This window comes from Abramis brama, assembly GCF_963993115.1.
Source record: "Abramis brama genome assembly, chromosome: 4".
Classification (NCBI taxonomy): domain Eukaryota; kingdom Metazoa; phylum Chordata; class Actinopteri; order Cypriniformes; family Leuciscidae; genus Abramis; species Abramis brama.
This window is the reverse complement of record NC_139966.1, coordinates 42,458,976-42,482,252: the sequence shown is the minus strand read 5'-3', so window position 1 is coordinate 42,482,252 and position 23,277 is coordinate 42,458,976. Positions and strand designations below refer to the sequence as shown.

Here is a 23,277-nt window from a genome sequence, read left to right as displayed (position 1 = left end):
CAAGTGATTGACAAGGAAAGGTTGATTTCAGTAGGTTGAATTGCTGTAATTGGAATAAAGTCAAGGGAGAGAGAGAGAGAGAGTGGCAAGAGTGAGACATTTTAGCTGTTTACGTGATTTGATTGACGTTAAAGAAAACACGGTCTCCATCAGCAGCCAGCACCTTCAGTTTCCTGTTGGACAACACAGCATCCCGACCGCACGTCAAACAACCTCCGTTAACTTGCATCGACTGCGCAGACAGCTGCTGATGGATGCCTCCAAATTAAAGACACCCACTGATCAACTTAACTGAGCTGCCAATCAATCAATCAATCAATCAATCAATCAGTCTAATCCAACCCCAGCATCCCACAGTTGAGATCAGTCAGGTCTGATCCAGCAAATATTGATTAGAACAAGACATGATCTGTGGTCATCCAGGGGTCACTCAGGAAACAGCACCACATGATCGGCAAGATATGCTCATCGTCACAGTGACAGCTGACTTCCTGTGGTGGAATAAGAGGCCAGTCCATGATTCTCAAGGAAAAGCACTTCCTTAGAAGAAAGTTTCTCAGAGGCAACAGTTGAGCGATGAGTTAGACAGGAAGAAACCAATCGGACTGATGTGCAAAGCAACCAATTAGAGTGTGTCCTGTCTTACGTGCCAATTAAAAGCAGGTTAATTCTAATGGTGCCACAATAACAAACTGATTCATTTACAGTACATAAAGCACAGCAGATACAACAGACGGTTGTCATAAGTCAAGATTTGACAAAACTGTGCATGCTGACTGGCAAGAGAGGAGTGAGATTATCTGCCAAACATGTCTAGATCTATTCTTACAACTCTCCCTGGCAACAGCTTCACACACTGTTATGCTATTTACTGAAATATGAGCGACTCCAGAAATAAAGTTCCAGAGCTAAATTAATTAAAGGCTAAACACCTGCTAAAAGAGTGCAATTTAATTGCTAAGATGAGATGTTGCTAAATAAATACAATTTATTTATCTGTACTCTTAAGCTTTGTTGTGCGTCAGATACGGCCACTAGTCAGTATCTATGTTTCTATCACCCTGTTTTTATGTGCATTTTGAAGTATCGCATCAGGAACGAGTGATGGAAACTTTTTTCAGAAGGAAAAAAATTCCATAATTCGCAAAAAAAAACAAAAAAACGTGAGATGGAAATGCATTTGCTGAATAAATTCTGACGTAGTGAACATTAAACCCACGTGACTTATCGGCTGTTTCTGCTGATGTTGTTTTATTTACTGTTGGTTAGTTACTAATACCACCGTCATCTGCTCAAACAACATGATAGAAACGTTTTTTTTGTTTTTTTTTTGCAAACCTTGAAAAGATTCGCTTCACGTTTGGATGGAAACCCGATGAGTGTGGCCAAAAAAATATTAATGTCAACATAAAATAAAATTAAATTGAGCCCAATTACTTTGCTAAAACACATTTCTGGTCTTATTCTGAACAAACCTTTTTTTTTCAGTCACCATATTTTTATTTTGTATTTTTAGTAATGAAACTAGAAAAAAAGTAGAAAAAATATGTAGCACTCCAAACAGGAAAAAAGTCCTGGTACTGCAGATCCTACAGGTGCGTAGAGCCAATGGTATATTGAAGAATGAACAAAAAGGGTGGCTAGCCGCACACTGATCCATTCAAGAAGTCTACAAAAACATATATTTTTTTTTTTTTATAAATTGCATCGTGCTAAAAGTGCAAAGTGCATGTGAGTTAAAAACAAATGTGAAGCACTGAAGCACTGAAGATAGCAATGTTCTGAAACGTTTGCTTGCTGGTGTCTATTTGTTTTTAACTCGCATGCACTTTGCACTTTTAGCACGATGCAATTTATCAAAAAAAATAAAAATGTTTTTGTATTTTTAGTAATTAAATTTATATATATATATAAATGTTCTACTCGTCAAAGAATTCTGAAAATATAAGTACAGTTTCCACAAAAATACAGTTTTCAACATTGATAATACAAAAAATTTTGACTGAAAAAAACTGAAAACTGGAGTAATGATGCTGAAAAATCAGCTGTGTCACAGGAATAAATTACATTTTAAAATAATTTAAAACAGTAAACCCTTTTTACTGTATGTTTTATCAAATAAATGCAGCCTTGTAGTGTGGAAGGAAGGAAGGAAGGAAGGAAGGAAGGAAGGAAGGAAGGAAGGAAGGAAGGAAGGAAGGAAGGAAGGAAGGAAGGAAGGAAGGAAGGAAGGAAGGAAGGACAAACGAAAAAGTTAGTGCACAAAATATAAAATCAACATCCTCTACAGAAAATTATGAAAAACAGATGTGCTTAAATATTTAACAATAACATTGTATTAGCTGCATTTAATTATTAATTAAATGTAATATTTTGGTTCTTTTGTAATGCTTAATAAAAAATAAAAAAGTAATTAATAAAAAATAGTTAATTAAATGTAATGCTTTTGATTCACTAGAGTTGCCGAACTTGATGTAGGCCCTACTTGTGATTTTTTTAATTATGGGCAGGATGCAAAATAAAAAAAAACATATACATATATAAATAAACAGCACAACTCTGAACAGCACAAATCTTTTCATCTGAATGTGACTATAAAAGTTGAGGAGAGAAAAGCATGAAAACAGGCAAGAGATGGTCACGTTTGTGTTTGTGCTGGTGGACGGCAGAGGGACAACACTGGATAAAGACTATTTAAATGGGGTCACATGAGGACAGTGTCCAGCCTGGGTATTGTGACTGGAGGTAGAAACAGTCCGCCAAAAATACACACACACACACACACACACACAAATGAACAGAGAAGCAAACAGCCAAAGTGTCCTCGCACCCCAACCAGCTATTACAGATCCAATGACCTAAGAGCAGTTATTTCCATCATGCGACCCACACTTATGCTTTCGTATCCATTAAAACAAGAGCTCTTAATTCAGACCAATTAAGCGTGACAGAAAAAAGGCCAGCAGGTGAAAAAAGGAATGGGACAGTGAGAAAGAGAGAGAGGGAGTGAAAGGTCAATACTTTAATTTAGTCATCAGGGTGAGCTGTCAGCGATGTGTTAAATGCACACCAATAAAAGCAGCTCGACACAGTCTAGAGTTAAACATTTATAACATTGACTGACCCTGCTCAAGCACACACAACATGGTATTTCTCCACTGTCTGGGAAAATGAGCCAGCATAATCATGTCTAATGATTTCTATTCATACTATAATGGAAAATGCTCTTGAAACACAGTTTTCAGGGCATACAGCGTACAGTTTAACAAGAAAGAAAATCAAAAGGACAGAGCGTATCGACAAACTAATTAACTTTCAGCTTGAAGCAGCCCTGCCAACATTCTGGACTCAGTTATATCAGAGCTAGATCAATGCAGATCGATCCAAGCTGGATCTTTCTGCCAGATCTAATTTACTTTGGACCGAGCAGAAAAAAACAATGGCTATGTTTGGAACACTAGCTTAGTACATACTACACACTCTGTAAAGGTTTATACATGGAACCCTAGGGTTCTTGACTCTTAATGCCAAAAAGGTTCTGTGTAAGGAGAAATATACATTTACGAGATGCTTTTATCTAAAGCGACTTACATTGCATTTCAAGGTACACATTTACATTCTTATCAGTTCTTGCTTTCCCTGGGAATCGAACCTATGACCTTGGCGATGCAAGTGCCAACGCTCTACTGTTTGAGCTACAGGAAAGCAAACATATTAAATTATTGCAGTGATTGGTTTGTATACTGTTCATTTCAGCAAATTTAGTAGGTCATCTGGGTATTTTACGCATTCACAAAATTTATAAAGAAAATATACTGCTGAAATAGCAAGAGCATTATGCAAGTATGACACCTGGAATACACCTCAACAGGTGGAAATCCACATGATTAAATATTGTTGCATCAAATAAAACATATACATTCAGTTGCAATGAATAACAGGGTTTTTCCTGCACTGAAAATACTTTGGCGGCCAAAGAGCATCAAAGGTTTCTATTTACGTGTTTTCGCTGCATTGCATTGAGCTGTGTAGACAATCACAAACATATCTGTTTACCGCATGAACGCAATGGGCAATCAGATAGTTAGTTCTGTGCGCTCACTAATCCTTTCATCATAACCAAAGTATAAACACGATGTCAATAAGAGATTCATTGCAGAGCGCATACAGCTTCATTGATTATAACAGTTGTTTTGTGTACCTTTGCAAGAGTGAAGCGTTGTGTACCTCGTGTTGAACTCAAGTAATTGAATTTGACAGCTTCAGTATTTATAATGGTGATCTTTGCTCGTTTTCTAGGGGTGTAACGATATTCAAACCGAACCGAAAAACCGCGATACACCACCCACAATACGTATCGCGATACTCTCATGGTGTACCGAGGACGCCCCGCCCCCTGCTGCCCCGGCCCAGCCCCAGCTCAATGGACCTCATGTCTTATGTGTACACAACGAATACAGCGTTATAGCCTAACCACCATTAACACCCTATAATAGCAAGCTCCGTATTTTGTTACTTTCGATAATAAGTAAGGTGTAATCTTTCAAATTCTGTCTATTTGATCACGAAATTCAAACAATAAATGCCGTTTTGGCGGTGACAGATCACTGTACTAGCTCCTCATTTAAAGCGGCAGCGCGGAGCGTGAGTAAACGCGATTCTCTTCCTCAGTTACAGAATAAACATGAATGGACACCTGAAGGTATGTTAAAAGATACAGTATACTTACTGAAAGGCATCATAACTTGTGAAATCAATCAATCAGTGTTTCAGCAGCGGAAAGACGCCAATAAAACGTCTTAGTTTGTCACATAGCCTTATATTTACCTCAGGCAAGTAATTCAGTGCCCACAGCTTGTTGGTTCCTAAATGAACTCTTGCACTAAATAAATGCACTATATTAGCCTTAATGTAGCCTATGTTTTAAATATCTGTCATGAAAATGACAGCAACTGTGTAAATATTTATTTCAATAACAAATTAGAGTAGAAAACATAAGTTAATGAGAAAACTGCATTATGTGCAGTTTACATGTTTTCATACAATGTATTGAGTGTTGATTATTATATCTAAAAATAAATAGTATCTGAAATTAGGCTAAAAGTCTAGGCTCTGTTTTTAACCTTTAAGGTTATAGTAATGTGTGGGCTCCCTATATAGTTTACAGCATTAGCAGATCTTTTTTTTTTATCCTTGCGAAAAGTTTAATTGTAATTGAATTAATTTAAAGACAAAGACAGAATTTGTTCATTAAACCACTGTAAAAACAAAAAAAGAAGCAATTTTAGCTTTCTAAACCCCCCACCCCACTGAACCGAACCGAACCGAACCGAGATGTCAAAACCGTGGGTCGAACCGAACCGTCAGTTTTGTGTATCGTTACACCCCTATCGTTTTCTGTATATATTTTTCATGCTGCTAACTACACATTGCAAAGTTTCTGAATTGACAACCATATTTAAATGCGCCATTGAATCCGACTGACAGTGATAATAACCATAATAATGGACGGAACAAAACTATCTGATACCTGAAGTCTTGGAGAGTAAATACAAAATAATAGACCTGCCACTTTTTCTATGTAATTTTTTACTTGGTTGTACATTTTATTACTATCTTTTCAAATCAGTCACTCAGTGACTTTTTAAATAAATCTACAGGTTTTTAAATGATTCACAGATTTTTAAAACACAGATGGACGTGTTCGTCCACCACCACCGAAGACCATTTTTGACCCAGGCAGGAAAAACCCTGGGTAACATCTCAAAAATTCCATAAAAGTGATACACGTTTTGAATGTTAGGTTGATAACGTGTAATAATACTCGATACTTACTTCTAGAGCTTTGGAGCGACTGGCAAGAAGTTCGTCAATTTCATTCGCAGCTTTTGCCACCAGCTGTTGAGCGTTGTTTTGCTTCACAGTATAGTGTTTGTGCAAATCCTTGAAAATCTGAGAAAGAGAGAGGTTTAAGGTTTCAGGTTTACTTGCTGAAATTTGCCTAAAAAGCCATTACTTATGAGCAGAGAGAAAGAAAAGGCAGAAAACTCTTGTGGTGTCATAGCCTTGACAGACAGCATAGCATTCATTACAAATGTACCTGCAAATCTAATTAATCAAATATATAAAAAAAAGGCTGTGACAGATAATCAATGCATAAAACAAAACAGATTTAATATTCAACCTTTTTGCTAGCTACTGTAATTAAACCAAGATACAACTATGTAAAAAGTGTAAAGCTGGTAAGAACGATATGAATTATGGAATATTTTCAGAATAGTTTCAGATTCTGCAAAACCAAACAGGCAATTATTTAGAGGTTAGAAGGTCTCCTGTAAAACATCAGTGGTTATGATGGGTTAAGAATAGTTGAATAGAATATAAATAATAAATAAAATGAATAAAAAAAATATAATAAGTTATATTAATGTTAACTTCAAGGCCAAAATAAGAATTATCGGTTCATGTCTTTTTTTATCTGACTGTTGCCATCAATACATATAATACAAAAATTATATATATATATAATACACATAATATAATTATACACATATAATATACACATATAATATTTATATACATAAAGAAATAGGTAATATATATACTTTGAACTCTGCTTTCCAGAACATCCCATGTAGATTTGAGGATGTTAGTGTCTGATAATTTAGGATATTCACTCTTAAATTTGTTTAGAAGTAAAAAGTACGCCATAAAGGAATCGTGATTGGACCTGCACAGGTGTGTACCTGGTCCTGTAAAAAATGGCCATATTCCTTAGTCATTATATATGACAGGACAATATTTGGACCAAAGAAATCATTGGACGTCATGACCCCCATAAGATGACCACATGTACCACTGCAGATCGCCACCAAGTTTAACAGCAGGCAGGATGCATTGTGGGTAGATGGAATTCTTTGGCTTTCTCCCATTGTAAACCTGAACACATTAAATATTCTTTGCACACTGGCCTTGGACACAAAGGCTTTCAGAATGACAAACCGCATGACAAACAGTAAAATGTTTTGATGAGACTGGGTCACGGAGATGCTGATGTTTTGCTCCTTTTGAAGCTGTACACAGTATATGGAAAGTTCAGCCAAAATGAAAATTCGGTAATCATTTAGTCACCTTCATGTCGTTCTAAACCTGAATGACTTCTCTTTGCCCATAGAAAGAAAACTTTAAAACTACTACCCTTGTAATCTGAGCACTGATATCAGCTCATAGCCAGTCCCATTCATTTTCTCCATAGAGAAATTTATTTTTAATTAATGAAAACTTATAAACCTTTAAAGACAGGACCTGCCATGATGTTGTTAATTGATGGTATAAGTTTATGTTGAAGCTATCAGTATGCATTTATACTGTATATATTTTCTATACTGCCACAAAATGTTCTTATATTTTATACCTGACAAACACAAATGTGTCTCTGTGTAAAATCAGAAAGTTTTTGTGGCAGCATAGAAAATATGTGTGTGCATGTTTAGTGTGCTGAAAGACAGTTGTGTGGTCTTACTTCTTTGAGCTTTTGTATGCCGCTCTCAGCATCGATCAACTGCACAAGCTCCTCCTGCATCTGTTCTGCCCATTTGCGGGTCCTGCGAACACAAAGAACTGATGATTAACATACAAGCCCATTCCCAGTTCTTTTTTGTTTATTGGTTGCATTTACAGTAAAAATCAATTTAGCACAAAAATGAGAGAAAATAAACATTGTACATCCTGCCTTTTCATTGCAACATGACTCATGGTGATGATATTGAAAAGCACACTGAAACTTGAAGTCAACATATAATAAAAAAAAGTTTTTATTATAAATAATTTATTCTCAATTGACAAAATCAAGTCCCATCCTACATTTTTTTCAATTTCGACAAGTCTTTTCTCTTAGATATACGTCACAATAGGAAAGAAAAGATGGTCTCAATTTAAGTTTAATGCAGATTTAATGATAATTGGTTGAGATTTGTCATAAATTCTTCCCTTTATATGTGTGTTTGTGTGGGTGTAAACATAGTACCACGGATGTTCCTAAAAGATTTAACAAATGGAAGTGTGAAGTGTAGCAAGAAACTAAGAATAGCTGGTCAGGGACATTCAGCTGGACCAGGGAAAAACCTGATGTAACTGATAAACTTTTATTTGTAGAGTAATAGTTCACACAAAAAAATTGGAAATTGGAATTTTTTTTACCCTGATGTTGTTCCAGTAGTGTATGATTTCATATAATTATATATATATAATATGTGTGAACATATGTATGTATGATTTTATGATTTTAACTCCATAAAACTTATAATCCAACTTCACGTTCCAAAATGGATAATTACATTTAAATTTGAAATTCAAATAGTTATTTCACTAAAAATCATGCTCTTCGCTGTACCTCTAAAATCTCATTTGTACTTGCGCATATTCAAACTTATGATCTAAATGACATAAAAATAGCATTGGTTCTCATTAGGCCTATGTCTCATAACCAATCGTGAAGCATGGTTATTTTCGGTGACTTTCAGACTATTTCAGTAACACTTTACAATATCTCATTGGTTTACAAGCAATACATTTATTACAGTATTTATTCATCTTTGTAAATGTTAGTTAAAGTAGTTCATGTTAGTTCACAGTGCATTAATTAAAGTTAACAAATACAACTTTTGATTTTAATAATGTATTAGTAAATTATAAAATTAACATTAACTATAGTTAACAAGAACTAAGAATGAACAATATTTCTACAGCATTTATTAATCAAAGTAGTTAACTAATGTTAAATAATGAGACCTTTTTTTAAAGCATTACCTCTATTTCTCATCCAAAACGAATAGGTCACAAGTCATATTAACTGCATTTATGGTACTTTTAAAGGTGCTTTTTTGGTCCGTTCTGAAGGATTTTATATGGGTTATATGAATTATATGGAAAATTATATGGGTTTGGAACATCATGATGGTGAGTCAAAAATCAATAAAGTCTGTCATTCTTAATTCATTATGATAATAAAGGGGTCTTATTATATACTTTTAAAAATTTTCAACTTTCTTTAATGTGTTTTGCTGTTTGAGCATTAAAAAGGTAGCATTTAACAAAGACAGATGAAGGGGGCTTCATATTATGATTATACATGTTTAACCCCGCCTACAGTCTCAGATTAGCCCCCTGCTGACCAGCCACCTTCTGTTTTAAATACTCTACATAGATCTAAAACTGTTGAGCAGACAGCATGCATGAAGCCTCCATCTAAGGGGACTATAGCTATACTGGAGCCCTCTAAAACAAAGCAGAACAAGTGCTGTAGGAGTAGAGGGAGATAAAAAAGAGGTGTGAAGGGTGGGATATGGCCGTCATGTAAGTGAATCCATATCAAGGTTCTTATCTTGTCACCACCACTTTGAATCTCATCAGTGTGACTCAAAGCTATGACAGCAGAGCGCGTTGAAAGTATGTGAGATGTCCCACGGCATTAACACCGCACACACAAAATAAGGGCTACAGAAAATTCCCTCTTGCTGGAGGGTGATGAGTTTGGCTGGTTCTAATGGGAACACTTTCTTATTGGAAAAAAACCCCCAAAAAAACAGTGTAATCTGAGAAGAGAAACCACATGTGGAGCAGCAGTATATTTAGCCATGAGAGCCAACCACCAGAGGCCTCAGCTTCAGGCAAGACTGGTGTGAGCATATTTATGCCATATGAAGATATCAAAGAATAGCCCTGCCTGGATATATCTCACTTACATGCTGATACACTATTGAGTTCATATTTAGGCTACCAGTCACATGTTACTGAATTTGTGCTTCTTATGATCTTAAAAAAAACGTACAAATTACTAGCTTGTGCTTAAGAAAATCGTGTACATAAATATAAACATAAAAATGTAACTGCTTCAATACAGTTTAAAACCATCCCAAGAAGAAATACATAATTTACATTCCTCCATTTGTGTTTTTTATAGTTATGACTTTATTTTTTTAAATAAAATGCGGATCAGTTATGAAGTATTGATACTTTCAATTGTGATGGAGTATCTAGATTCTAGAAGATCAGCATAAAAATGTTGAATAAATGTGTTTATTTTTAACTAGTAATTTTACTAATTATTTAGCATGAAAGGTTTCTTTCAAAACAAGATCGCAGATTGAATGACAGAAAAGAAACATTAAGAAAGAGGCTATATATTTTTTCCAACTAAATAACAATGTAGATAAATGTGAAATTTGATTTGTCCATATTAGACCAAACCATGGGTTGAAACAACCCATTATTTTTAGAGTGTATTTTATAAATTGTATATTCATTATAATTCATTATAAAATAAAAAAAATAATTCATTATAACTAAATTAAATCTATCAATTATGATTAATGATACATTTATATCAATTAAAAAGTTTGAATAATGAATACATTATAAATAAAAACAGAAATATAATAATTTGCAGCTAAATTATTACCTATAATATCTTTCAAAATCTCAAAAAAAAGTTCCTTAACCGTATGTGGTATTGGAAAACAGACTCTGTATTGTCCAAAGCAATACTTATACAATAAAATTTTACATCTACTGTACTGTACTGAACTGTCCTACTATTGTATGTACTACTGTACTAAAATACTCATGTCCAATTAAAAACAAAACAAAAACAAAACCAGCTCAAACCCAAACAAGCCTTATGCCAAATCAATTCCTGTCTCTGATCCCTTCTGGTGAGATGAATCAATGCAGCTAATCATTGTTATGGATCACGAGTGTCAGAATATGGCTCATTCAACAGCGCAAGAAGACAGGAAAAGGCTGCCAGCCCCGTTTAGTTTAGCTGATGAAATTCAATTGAAACTCTCCTTATGAAATTATAACAGCAGTATGATCATAACCACCACAGTAGCCATAAAAACAGAGCACATACACGCTAAGTAGTGCTAATGCTTGGGGGGGAAATGGATGTGGTGAAAAAAAAGGAACGGAAACTTGGAGCAGTGAATGGAAAATTGAGATAAGATCTCCTTTGGTCCCTCCCCCTCCAAGTCCTCTGGAGAGGGAAGCAGGGGGCAGGGGCGACCCGGCAGGCTGTAAAACATTACGTACTGTAAATAGTTTATGGAAATGATTTGATTCATCAAACTTCATTTCCTTGTGAAATTGCGTACTCAAGCGATATATAAATTACATTACGAATCATGTTTTTTTAAAAATCAGTTCCTGTGATCTCTGCTCAGCGGGAACTTACTTTAGTAGGGAAAACACTACATTTAAAATACGTTAAAATAACTGTTTTCTGGTTTAATTCATTTTAAAATGAAATTTACTCCTGAGATGGCAAAGCTGAATTGTCAGCATCATTACTCCAGTCTTCAGTGTCACATGATCCTACAGAAATCATTCGAATATGCTGATTTGGAGCTCAATAAACATTCCAGAGTATATTTTTATGTAAATATATTAATTTCTTTGCAATCAGTGCATACAAGTCTTTTATAATTGACATACAGGGGAAATAAAGTGGCTTGAACAGCTAATATAGTACTGGATGTCAACTGAAAGTAAGCTTAGACTGTACCACACAAAACAGAAGCTTTCTCTTGCCCTCTTTCTCTATTTTAACTATACTCCCTGAGGAAGTCAGGGCTGTTTTTGTGTTCAGAGCCACATTAGACCTACATGTCCCCAATAGTTTAAAAATATATGACTTTATATGCCTGAAATATAAACATTTAGAGCACTAAATGGCGACAACACAATTGCTCCCTGTAAAAAATAGTATTTACAAAGCGCTGCAACTATACACTGTAAACACTAAACACTGTACTTTAGAGTAAAGAGTTTGTTTAACAGCAAAGTCAGGAAAGGACGAACATCATTCCATGTTATGTCACAATGTCATCGCTTGACCAGCTGTCTGGAACCATGCGGGTTGTTTAAATCTGAGCCAAATGGCTTCTTGATGGATCCCTCAAGCATCAAATGTGTCCACAACTTAAGGCTACAGATCAGGGGTCAGAGCAACAGGTGCTGTTGGTTCAAATCAAAGCACAGAATAAACATTATCAGGTGGGACAAAAATACATTTAGTGACAAAAGGCAATTACAGCGAATTGCACATTGGGAACAAATATGCAAAGTAAACATCCTATGAGATAAGACACATGACCAACCAATGGTCAGGCTCAACACACAACACATACTGTATCCATCCAATCAGAATGAGTGACACATCAAGCAGCCCTAAAATAGAGTACATGAGTCAGGTTTACAGGGCTGGATCTTGACTTCTGGCTGCAGTTCCCCTCCCCCCTACACAAACACACACATGGACACACACACACACACACACACACAAACATGTTGGGTTTCCATGTTATGGGGACTTTAATGGTTTTGTACAAACTGTATATTCTATCCCATAACCCTACACCTACCAATCAGAAAACATTCTACATTTTTACATTAGCAAAAAACATCACTTAGTCTATTTTATAAGCTGTTTTTCTCATGGGGACATTGTATCCCCATAACGTAGGGTATACTTTGAGATATGTGAATATTGCCCTCTGCTACAGTGCAAACAATGACTCTGCGGTCCCGTTTACACCTGTATTAAGATGCGGATCACAAGTGGACGACGATAAATACAGGTGCAAACGGGGTCTAAAAAGTTGAGCTTGTCCACTTTCTACCACTACCAGACGCAAAAACGCATTCGACCAGAGACAAAATACCACTCTCCACCTACTGACCCAACACGGGATTGTTATAGGATTATATGTTGTGAGAAAGCGCACCAAAACAAGGTATTCAAAACCTCGCAGATTATGTCCGAAAGCGCAGTTCCCATCCACATTGATTCGTTCATTCAATAGTATTCGTGCGGTGAACTTGGAGGGAAGGGTCTCAATGAAATCCGAACACAAGTGGTCACAAGGGGCTCAATTGAAAGCATGTTAAATGTATCATAGATCACCGAAAATGTATCTTAATACCAGATGGAAACAGGGCCTGTGTTGCTATGGGGATCTACACGCATCAAAACAGACCAAACAAACACGTTTCTATACAGTCTTCACACCCACAAACAGATGCTCCTGGGATATATAGTGAAAACACCATCAACACAGCTGACAACAAGCAACAGGTGTACTGTGTGTGAATTGAGCTTTTAGTCACTGACATACTGTACAATCGCAGCACAGCTTTCGGGGTTTCAGCTCTATAAGTGAGCTGTTCCACCTCTCAAAAAGGGAGCATGCAACAAATGCACTGAATAGGTTGCAACTGAAAGGGGGGAAAAGGCTTTTAAAAGGAGTCAGGCTGTACGTATAACTGACATTTATAAATTAATTGCTCCTTCAATCTCTTCTTATCTGTCAAACCTCTTCAATCAGATGTCATTCAGACCTCTAATACATTCTGACAGAATTTAAGTACAGCACAGAGCAATAGGGTGGCGTTTAATTATGTTTCTAGGGGACAACTAGTAGTAAACCTGACACAAGAGAGCAGAAATAAACAAGCCCCCTCCCTCTGCTGTTTCTCTCTCACTTCATCGGTTTAACGCTTTCTCAGCTCCATTTCTGCCACTCTCACCCTCCTGTCTGTCAGTATCTATCTTGCTCTCTCTGAGGGTGATATTTGTAATTTCGATAAGAAAAAACAAGGCGGATGACTACATAGTACACTGTTATTTGGTGAGATCATGTTGAGGACAAGACACTGATCAAAAGACACTGTAAGCTTTACTGTCGAGTTGAGTTATATATATATATATATATATATATATATATATATATATATATATATATATACACACACACACACAGTATATATATTATATAAATAAAGAGACATTATATATATATATGTATAAAGAGACATTATCTATCTATCTATCTAAATTTTATATAAAATAATTGATTAATTGATTTCTGAAGTTAATAAAATGGTAATAACAAACATCTTAATTTGGTTAATTTTTATTTAGGCTATCGATTTCATTTATGTATGTATTGGCTATCAATTGACAAATATTTGCTGTCAATTACTCAATCTTATGAATTCTGAATTTAATGAAACACTTCTTTCATTAAAAAAAAAAAAAAACATTTGTTTAGTACCCAGGAACTAAAATACTGCAGAGATCAAGTGCAAATAAGCTGCTGCTGTTCGTTCTTTGAATATTCTTTCATTTTTCTGCCTAACTGTCAGTGGCGGAGATTCTTAAACAGAAGATGTTTGATTCAATCATACTCAGTAAGATACAAGAGCTGTAAATCATGTTCTCTCTCGGTGTCTATGTGAGATACTATGTGTGAAAGCGGGAAAGGGAAAGGGAGAGACGTGAACCCTCTGAAAAATTGCAATGACAAAAGGGAATAATTTTGTATTTTCACAATTTTATAAAATTTAATTAAAACTGCATATGAATACTTCATATTAACTCATTCATTACCAGTAACTGATCTGAGCAGGACTATTTCTGGACTTTTCAAAATGTATATTAGGAACTTACATTAATCTGAGCTGAGGTAACTCAGTATGTGTTGTATTTGCATGCTCTGTTAACGATGACACCCAAGATAAGAGAACTGTGGAGAATGTTCAGAGGGGTGCTGTGACCCACCTGCAACCCAAATTCTGTTCACCCGCTATATTCAGCACAGTACCGACAGCACGACTTACGCAGCTCGCGTTCCCGCTGTGCCAAGGTGGGAGGGCCAAGAGCCAGACAAAGTCGAAGTGACATTGTGAACGACCGGGGATGTTCTTCTAATACAGATTGTTGTATTATTAGAAACTGTTGAAATGGAGCCAGTCCACATAGCCATGCCTTTAGGGACTCATTTCAAGCACACAGAGAGATATGTTTGTTAAGAGCTAAAGAGCAGTTAAAGGAATAGTTCAAAAAAAAAAAAACCTTCATTGAAACACAAAAAGAAGATCTTATTCAATTTGTCGATTTTCCATAGAAAGTGGATGGTGATTTTACTGCAAAGCTCCAAAAAGAAGAAAATGAACCCTAAAAGTATAATAAAAGATCAATGAAATGATCAATTCACTGTATTCCATGTATTTTGAAGCCATCCAATAGATTTGTGTAAGGAAAAGACAGATTTAAGTTGCTGAAGTTCAACTTTCTCTATCATTTGCATGGAAAACAGCAGCTTGGGTTCTGGAACAACATGAGAGTTATTACACTGAGAAAAAAAAAAAAAGTTGCTGTCTTAAATCAAGCAAAATCAACTTGGATGTTTAAGTCATTTCAACTTAAATTACATTAAAATGTCTTAAATGAGTTGAATCTTGTATAACTTATAAAGAAAGTAAAAAATAAATAAAACATAGGCTATGTTGTCATAACTTATTGATCTTTTTTTTTTTTACAGTGTACATGATGACAAACATAATCCTTAAAGTGGGATACCCCCAAATTAAAATTATTTCATTATCTTTGAAACACAAATATTGAAACCTGAGAAAGTCTTTTCAACCAAAACGTTCAAAGTTCAAAAAGTTCATACAGACAATGTTGATCAATGTTTATAAAAGCTTAAAATAAATCTGTTCATCGGTTAAAATGATTGTGTCTTTTTAGAAGACTTTTAGAAGTTGCATTGTATCAGAGATGAACAAAAGTCTTATAGGTTTGAAATGAATCCTAGGGTGTGTAATTAACGACAGATTTTTTATTTTTTTATTTTTTTGATGAACTATCCCTTTAAAGTCAGACTATGTGGATTTTCCAACAAAGCAAAGGGAAAGGAATGAATGATAAAAATATATTCTTATACTTATTTGGATGTAATATTTATCTACGCCTGTCTTGTTGAGCTCGTGAAATCTGCATCTTTCTCCCCCGGGACTAAGCTTCCCTTAGGTGCTGATATTGAAATTTCTGATTAAAACTGATTTATGTCAGAATGAATTGCAAAATGTGAGTCTGAAATCCAAATATGCTGGGAGAACGGCGCAGGAGTGTGTATGTGCGTGAGTGAGTCCATCAAGGAGAGTGTAGGGTTTCTTTACACATTTGTAATCTCCTCTGGCAACCATGGCTGTCTCTACAAATATATCTCTTCTCCTTTCTGTCCCTCTTGTTCTCTTTCCTTCACTCATGGTCAGGACATATGTCTGTCTCACTAGCACATTTTTTAAGAAACAGACATCACATGTATGTTGAGACCAGAGAATCTCAAGTTAACATACAGTATTATATTTTAACCTTAACTGAACTTAACCTCAACCACGGCAACACACACTGACATGAACTTTTAATCCTTATTCAGTAAAACACTATATCAACCTGACAGCTAGAAAATGCTTTTGGGAGTTCCTTATGACCATAGCCCCACAAGGACAAGGATTTCAAATATTGCCATCTTTGTGGGGAACACACACACACACACACACAGAGAGAGAAAGAGATCCTTCCTTCACTCTTCATTACGGATGTTGCACAGCTTTTCTATTGTAATATATTTTTAAATGTAATGTATTCCTGTGACGACAAAGCTGAATTTTCAGCATCATTACACCAGTCTTCAGTGTAACATGATCATTCAGAAATCATTCTTATATGCTGAAGAAACATTTTAGTGCTTAATAAACATTACTTATTATTATTATAGGAAATTCTTAATATTTTGTGAAAGTTTAGGATACTTTGATTAAAAAGAACATTTGTTTGAAATAAATGCTTGCATACTGTACACACAAAAAAATCAATCCTTTACTTTCACTTTTGATCAATTTAATGCATCCTTGCTGAATAAAACTATTTGTTTCTTTTTAAAAAAAGGAACAGATTGATAGAATAAACATAATTTCTGATGCATTAGGCCTACTAACTAGCTGCAGGACATCAAAACATAATCTAACTGCCTGTTTTTAAAGCCACAAGCTCTCACAAAAAGCCTGCAGAAACCACTGATCGGTTATTTAGAGTAGCTATAATGGATTCACTCACCAGCACACAGGAGGAAGGATTCTGGGATATGAGCCCACAGACAAGTTTCCATTAACACTCTTAGAAACAGCACACTAACTGTAAATGCATATGTACTGTCGGCATTCTTCACCTGTGGCGTTCAGCACCGTACATTCATAATAATATTAAGAGTGGAAAGCAGATGTGCTTCCTCTACAGAAGGGAGTGAGCATTCAACCAGCTGTAAGCAATCCAGTTTCCAGTTAGTTCATTGGGGAAATCAGAGAAGTTTGGGACGAAAAAAAAAAAAAAAGTGTTCCACGTGGTCTACGTGGTCTAAGTTTTACATTTGCAACTTTTTTAAAACATCAAACATTATTTAATAGATTCTGCATTTTGTGGTACAAATAAAACCCTACAATATGAGAGTCAAATGACCAAGAAAACAAAATTAGACTTATCGTCGTATGTGGGCATGGGAATGGGAAGACTGTCCCTGTGTGGGTTTACTTTAGCTGTACTCGGGGGACAAATTTGTCAGTCTAATTCTGTCAAAACTGCATTTGGACACATCCGGGGACATCATCAATTATAAAAAAATATTCTAAGCATAGCATATCATGTATCTCAATTGGACACGGGGAGAGACACAGGGACAGATTCTGGCCCACCACCATTCAGCCTAATTCTGACTGAGCTTTAAATTTGCCTGAGTATTTGAGTGACAAAAATAGCTCCCAGCTGTTTTCAAAGGGCTCAGCAAATACCTACAAAAAGGCTCCCTGCTGAACCAAGCCCCCAAACACATAAGCACAGCACAAGAACATAATATACTAGCAAAACCTTTCTTTCTGGGAAGATCTAAAACTCTGGAGCCGTAGTTCAAAGTTAAACCCACACCATAAAGACTATGAGCTGGCTGATCTCCAAAGGGCAAATAATGCTCATTCTGCGCTCTGTGGCTGGAGGAATAAGGCTAATAATAGGAAAGGTCCCATGTATTGAACTGATTAAGCATGAAATTTGATTATGTTTGTAGTCAAAGTGCAACATGGCGAGGACACTGACGCAAATGTTGTAGATGTGCGATTCAAAACTGAGGAGAGGCTAACTTGATCGATTGGCATCATCCCAGAGGCCCAGAAATGTGAGACATGTGACGATATCCGGTAATATGATATATCACCATAATGAACAAGCACAGTATTGTTATACAGTAGGCACTTTAAAATACCGTGAATAATTATTTATTATGAATTATTATTCAAATCAAAACCTGAGCTAACATGAACTGACAATAATTTTTTTTAACTAACATTATCAATGAATAATTGCTCATTGTTAATGTTAGTTAATGCATTAACATAATGAGACCTTATTGTAAAGTGTTACCTATTTTTCTTTATTATTCTTTTGCACTTTAATCTGTTTTAAATGTGTTTACTTTATACATGTTTTGTGTATTGTTTATTGTATTTAATAGTTTATTCCAATAGCTTATTTCAATACTGTGATAATATGGTTTACTGTGATAAAAGCTTCAGCAATTATCGCAACATGAAAAAATCTGTGCGTACAAATACGAAATAATCCACACAGTTGTTAGTGAATGAGACCCACTATTATTAGATCTAATATGTATTGCTGAAAAAGATAACCAGAGGAACTTTAAGGAACAATTAATGAATTGAAATAATTGAAATAATTGAAATAATTGAAATAATTGAAATTGAAATTGAAATTTTTCAATGATGATATGCTCCAGTTTCTAAGTCGAACAAACAACCATAGCATGATGCTTTTGCACAGTCCCAATCACCCTCTTCCCAGCATACACTGGGGCATGAATAAGGTTGCATTCTTTGAACATTTGCCAGTTTAAATTGGACAGTTATTGTTGATTTTGTCACTTTTTTTCTGAAAAGAATCTGGGGGGAAGTCATCACGGGTTCCACTGTTTTCAACATTGATAATAATAAGAAATTATTTGATAAAATCGCCATTTTAGATTGATTTCCACAGGATCATGTGCCACTAAAAAAACTAATAATGATGCTATGCACTGATGAGTAATGATGCAAAAAATTCGGCTTTGCCATCACAGGAATAAATTACAGTTTAAAATACATTAAAATAAAAAACAATTATTTTAAATTGTAATAATACTGTATCAATATTTCACAATGCTGCTTTTTACTGCATTTTAATCAAATAAATGCAGCTTTGGTGAGCAGAAAAGACTTCTTTCAAAAGCATTAAAAAATCTTACCGACACCAAACTTTTGAACAGCAGTGTGTGTTTAACTGTATGATGTGGATGCATGAAAATATGAAGGAGATGAATTAAAATCTAAATAAACCATGCAATCATGTTTACTTAAGTTCTATGAACACTTATTTTCACAGCTAAAAGTCTATTTATTAACATAAAAGGCACAAAGTTGAAATAAAAAGAGGAGGACAGGTCCCAAACCTTCACAGAAGTGAAGATGACATTTCATAACATAACATTTCATAAATAATGGTAAAAGTGCACAGGTGCGCTAACTGCTTTGTGCTTCTCTCAAGAAGCGGTCATGGGCGGAACGGGTGACATCAGACTCAGATCTGAGGACATTAATCATTTGCCTCACAGCACAGCAAAAGCCACAAGACACTAAGAAGGGGTGGGGGAGATTGGGGAGGAGAGCGCAGTCATAGAGCATCTGAAGCAGACAGGTTCTGGCATTAGGAGGTTAGGGTTTGGGCACAAAGATGCAGTCACGCAGATCAGGAGGAAGAGGGGCTCAGAACGACAGTAAACCGCAGTAAAGAAAAAACTTCCTGACAGAAATGTATTTTCTTGTTCTAAAGCCATTTTACTTCCGAAAAGTGAAATATTTATCATGATATAAGTAGGAATTAGAGATGCACGATATATCGGTAACGGCCGAAATATGCTCTTTTTTAATGTTATCATTATTGGCCCAGTAAGAAAATTTGGCCGATATATTTAATCTGATAAATAATGGATTATTTCCTTCAGCTGAGACACTTCAGATGCGCACTGTTCGCCATGATGGTTTTGAATTGCTTGAAATATGATTGGAATCACTTCAAAAAGGGAAATACAGTTAAGTGCAACATGTGCAGCGCAAGTCTGTCATATAAAATTATAATGAGAACATAATTTTAATTGTGTGTTTGGGACATGGATTTAGTTGAGACTTTTGTTTTTGTAATCAGGCTCCCAAAAATTATATAAAAATTTGGATTTAGATTATTGGCCAATTTATCGGTTAGCGGCTATCAAATATAAAGAATTATCAGTTATCGGCCAAATTTTTCATATCGGTGCATCCCTAGTATATGTCTAGATTTGTTGATGGGAAAATGGATGTTCAATATAAGAATGGACCATAATTCATGATGTCAGCTGAAAAGGAAATTGATTTTACAAGCAAAACAAGTTATTCGAATTTAGTTTTTTCTATTTAGAATAAACCAACAAATCATTCCTAATAAGACTAGAACATGCATAAAGAACTTAAATTGACAAATTTTTGAATCTCATGTCAACTTTAACTCAAGCTCACATCACAGATCAGACACAGGCTTGAGGACATCAGACTGTGATTTACATATTACCAAATTCTGTCTAAACCCGAAACAATCTCAAGCAACGAGTGGAATCAGATTGGTTGCATTTGACAGATGATTGCTTCTATGCCTTGAGCTGTTCTTGTGTCCAATCTGTCATAGAGACGGTTTATATCAGTTTGAAGATGTTGTGAAACACCACACCTGACAACTGTAGTTTAAGGCCAGCAAATGAGACTATATTTACTCTATGGAGAACATGATCTTTGAGCAGCATTCATACACTTGCAGGAGAGCGGATAGAAGGTTGCTGCTGTCAGCATCTGAGGTAAGTTTCATTACATAATCTTACGATAAAAAGGCTAGGTTTCACATGTTTGAGTTTTAAATTAGGCTATATGGACAGGTGACAGGCTCTGGTCAACTAAAAATAACTCACAGGACACAGGTGGCGCATCAAGTTTTGATAGCACCAGTAGCCTTCTTGCTTTAAAACCACACAGAAAAAAAAAGCAGTAACTTGATTTGTTAAAGAATTACACTTAAATTTTATAATTTATGATTTAAAATTAAACATTTAAAGGGACAGTTCACCGAAAAATAACCCTGTCTGTCCAAACATGATTTCTGCAGAACTTTAAAGAAGATATTTTGAAGGTTACTTACCATTGACTTCCATTCTATGGACTGAGACATTTTCTCAAAATAGGCCTACCTTATTTAATGTTCCACAGCAGAAATAAAGTCATACAGTTTTGGAACGAAATGACAGAATTTACATTTTTGGGTGCACTATCCCTTTAAGGGATTTGCGTTGAGCTTTTTAAAAAAAAGTAGGTCTTATGCGCAATAGGCTAGAGAAACAAGCACACAGCCATCTTTAGAATTTTGTCTTTGAACTTCCGTTTTTGCGGTAGCCCTGCTATTGTATCGCTGTCGAAGAGTATTTTACAGGTGAAGTGGATTTACTTATTGTAGAGTTAACGAAAGTTGTCATGGGCATTGTAATGTTTAAAGTGGATGTCATAACAAAATGTCAGTAGACGGGAATATTTTAAAACGGTTCATTCATAAATCTGTAAGATCTTACCTTCATGCTGTGGAAATACAAACCGGAAGACAGAACACAACAAGTCTGAAAAGGTGCATGGCTACACAAGGTCTATAAGCTACAATTATGAGCTCATCCATTTAGCTACTTTTAACGAGTAAAGTTCCCCTCCTGAGTATTGAGTCAGTGAGTTGAACTTGAGAACCGATTTGGTCAGAAATACATTTTTGTGAATTGGATCAACGTGATTCATTGAAAAGATCCGACTCAAATGAATCATTCATTCACGAACGCAAACATTGCTGGCATGCTGTCATTCGACTTGAAATGTAACGTTAGTGGTGTAGAGTCGTGTCAACCACTTTTATGATAGGCTACTTCTATGGTCATTTTGTGTTATATTCTGAGGCTTGACATCTTGTTACCATTCAATGTCATTGCATAGTAAAGACATTTTCCAAAATGTCTCTTTTTCAGAAGAAATAAAATACCGAACGACATTCGTGTGAGTAGCCTAAATAAATAGAACTTACGGATTTTTCATTTTGATGAACTATCCCTTTAACTTCACACACCGCCGTAAAAACGCGACGCATCGAGCAAAGACGTCAGTCTCGCGCATACCTACATAGACAAAATACTCCTGTAATAAAAATAGCGCAGACGGAACGCGTCCCATGTGAACGCGTTTTAACTGTTTTAAATGCAGCTTGTGGTTTGAAGAGTACCAGTCTCTCTACCTCTCTTTAAATACAAAAACTTCAAAGTCTTTTGCTTTCAGACCCAACAATAATTGTTGATATCAAAAACTGCAACGACTCAGTGTAGCAAGTTTTGTGCTGTGTAACGGTACTTACAGTTGGGAGTCGGGAAACTGTATAGCGCTTCCACAGCTGAATAAAGACAAAAGTAGAAGAAGAGCAGCGGACAATCTGAGTGTATCCATTATTCTGTCTGACATCATTTAGTTTCTCCCACTGAAGTAACCCTCCTAAAGCAGCCGAGCTGCCGCCATGAGCGCGCGCTATACTTCCACAAACAAATGACAGATGCTTTTGGTCCCTCCAGCTACTTCTGGCTTTTCCTTGTTGAATTAGTTAAGATGTTTCTCCAGAGGTGTGGTGACTGTCAGGGGGAGTCAGGTGTGGGGCGTTTCAGTGTCTCTCCAGTTTGCCAGTAGGTTAAAGAGTCTGTTTTAGACTGTGCGCGCCGTGGCGGATCAGTTTCCACACGCCCCCCACCCATCTGCGCGCGATCATCATCACTCGTGTCGCTCCATACAAGGAGCCCGAGCCGCACAGTTGATACGAGCTGAGAGGCATCAATGAGCTCATATCTTTGAATGACAAGAAAGTTACGGTTTCATCAGATAGATAGATAGATAGATAGATAGATAGATAGATAGATAGATAGATAGATAGATAGATAGATAGATAGATAGATAGATAGATAGATAGATCTATTAAGTAAATATCTCAGTTCTTAAAAAGGTTTCTACCATCATCATCAAATGGCAAAGAGGAAATAAAGCTTCTATGGCAATATAAATACGATTTTAATAACTTTTTGCTGGTTAGATTACTCCCTAAGGTTATGATTTCTATGTTATAAAAAGATATGCAGTGTTTGCTGTCTGGATGCAGCGGAGGGGAGATGAGCTCACTGAGCAAAAGAGAAGCTAACTCTGATCTCAGCAAATATGAGGATTTACACTAGAAGAACT

General features: G+C 35.7%; 1 protein-coding gene across 1 annotated transcript in view; it reads right to left on the bottom strand.

Moving 5' to 3' along the window:
* cacna2d1a (calcium channel, voltage-dependent, alpha 2/delta subunit 1a) overlaps positions 1–22,784 on the bottom strand; it is an 81,988-nt gene extending 59,204 nt beyond the window's left edge. Inside the window, exons 1-3 of the mRNA XM_084112468.1 lie at positions 22,412–22,784; positions 7,523–7,604; positions 5,836–5,952 (exon numbers count right to left, since the gene is read on the bottom strand). Coding sequence (XP_083968594.1) covers positions 5,836–5,952; positions 7,523–7,604; positions 22,412–22,518 — 306 coding nt within the window. The 5' untranslated portion in view covers positions 22,519–22,784. The remainder of the gene's footprint in view (positions 1–5,835; positions 5,953–7,522; positions 7,605–22,411) is intronic.
* Positions 22,785–23,277: the final 493 nt, after the last annotated feature.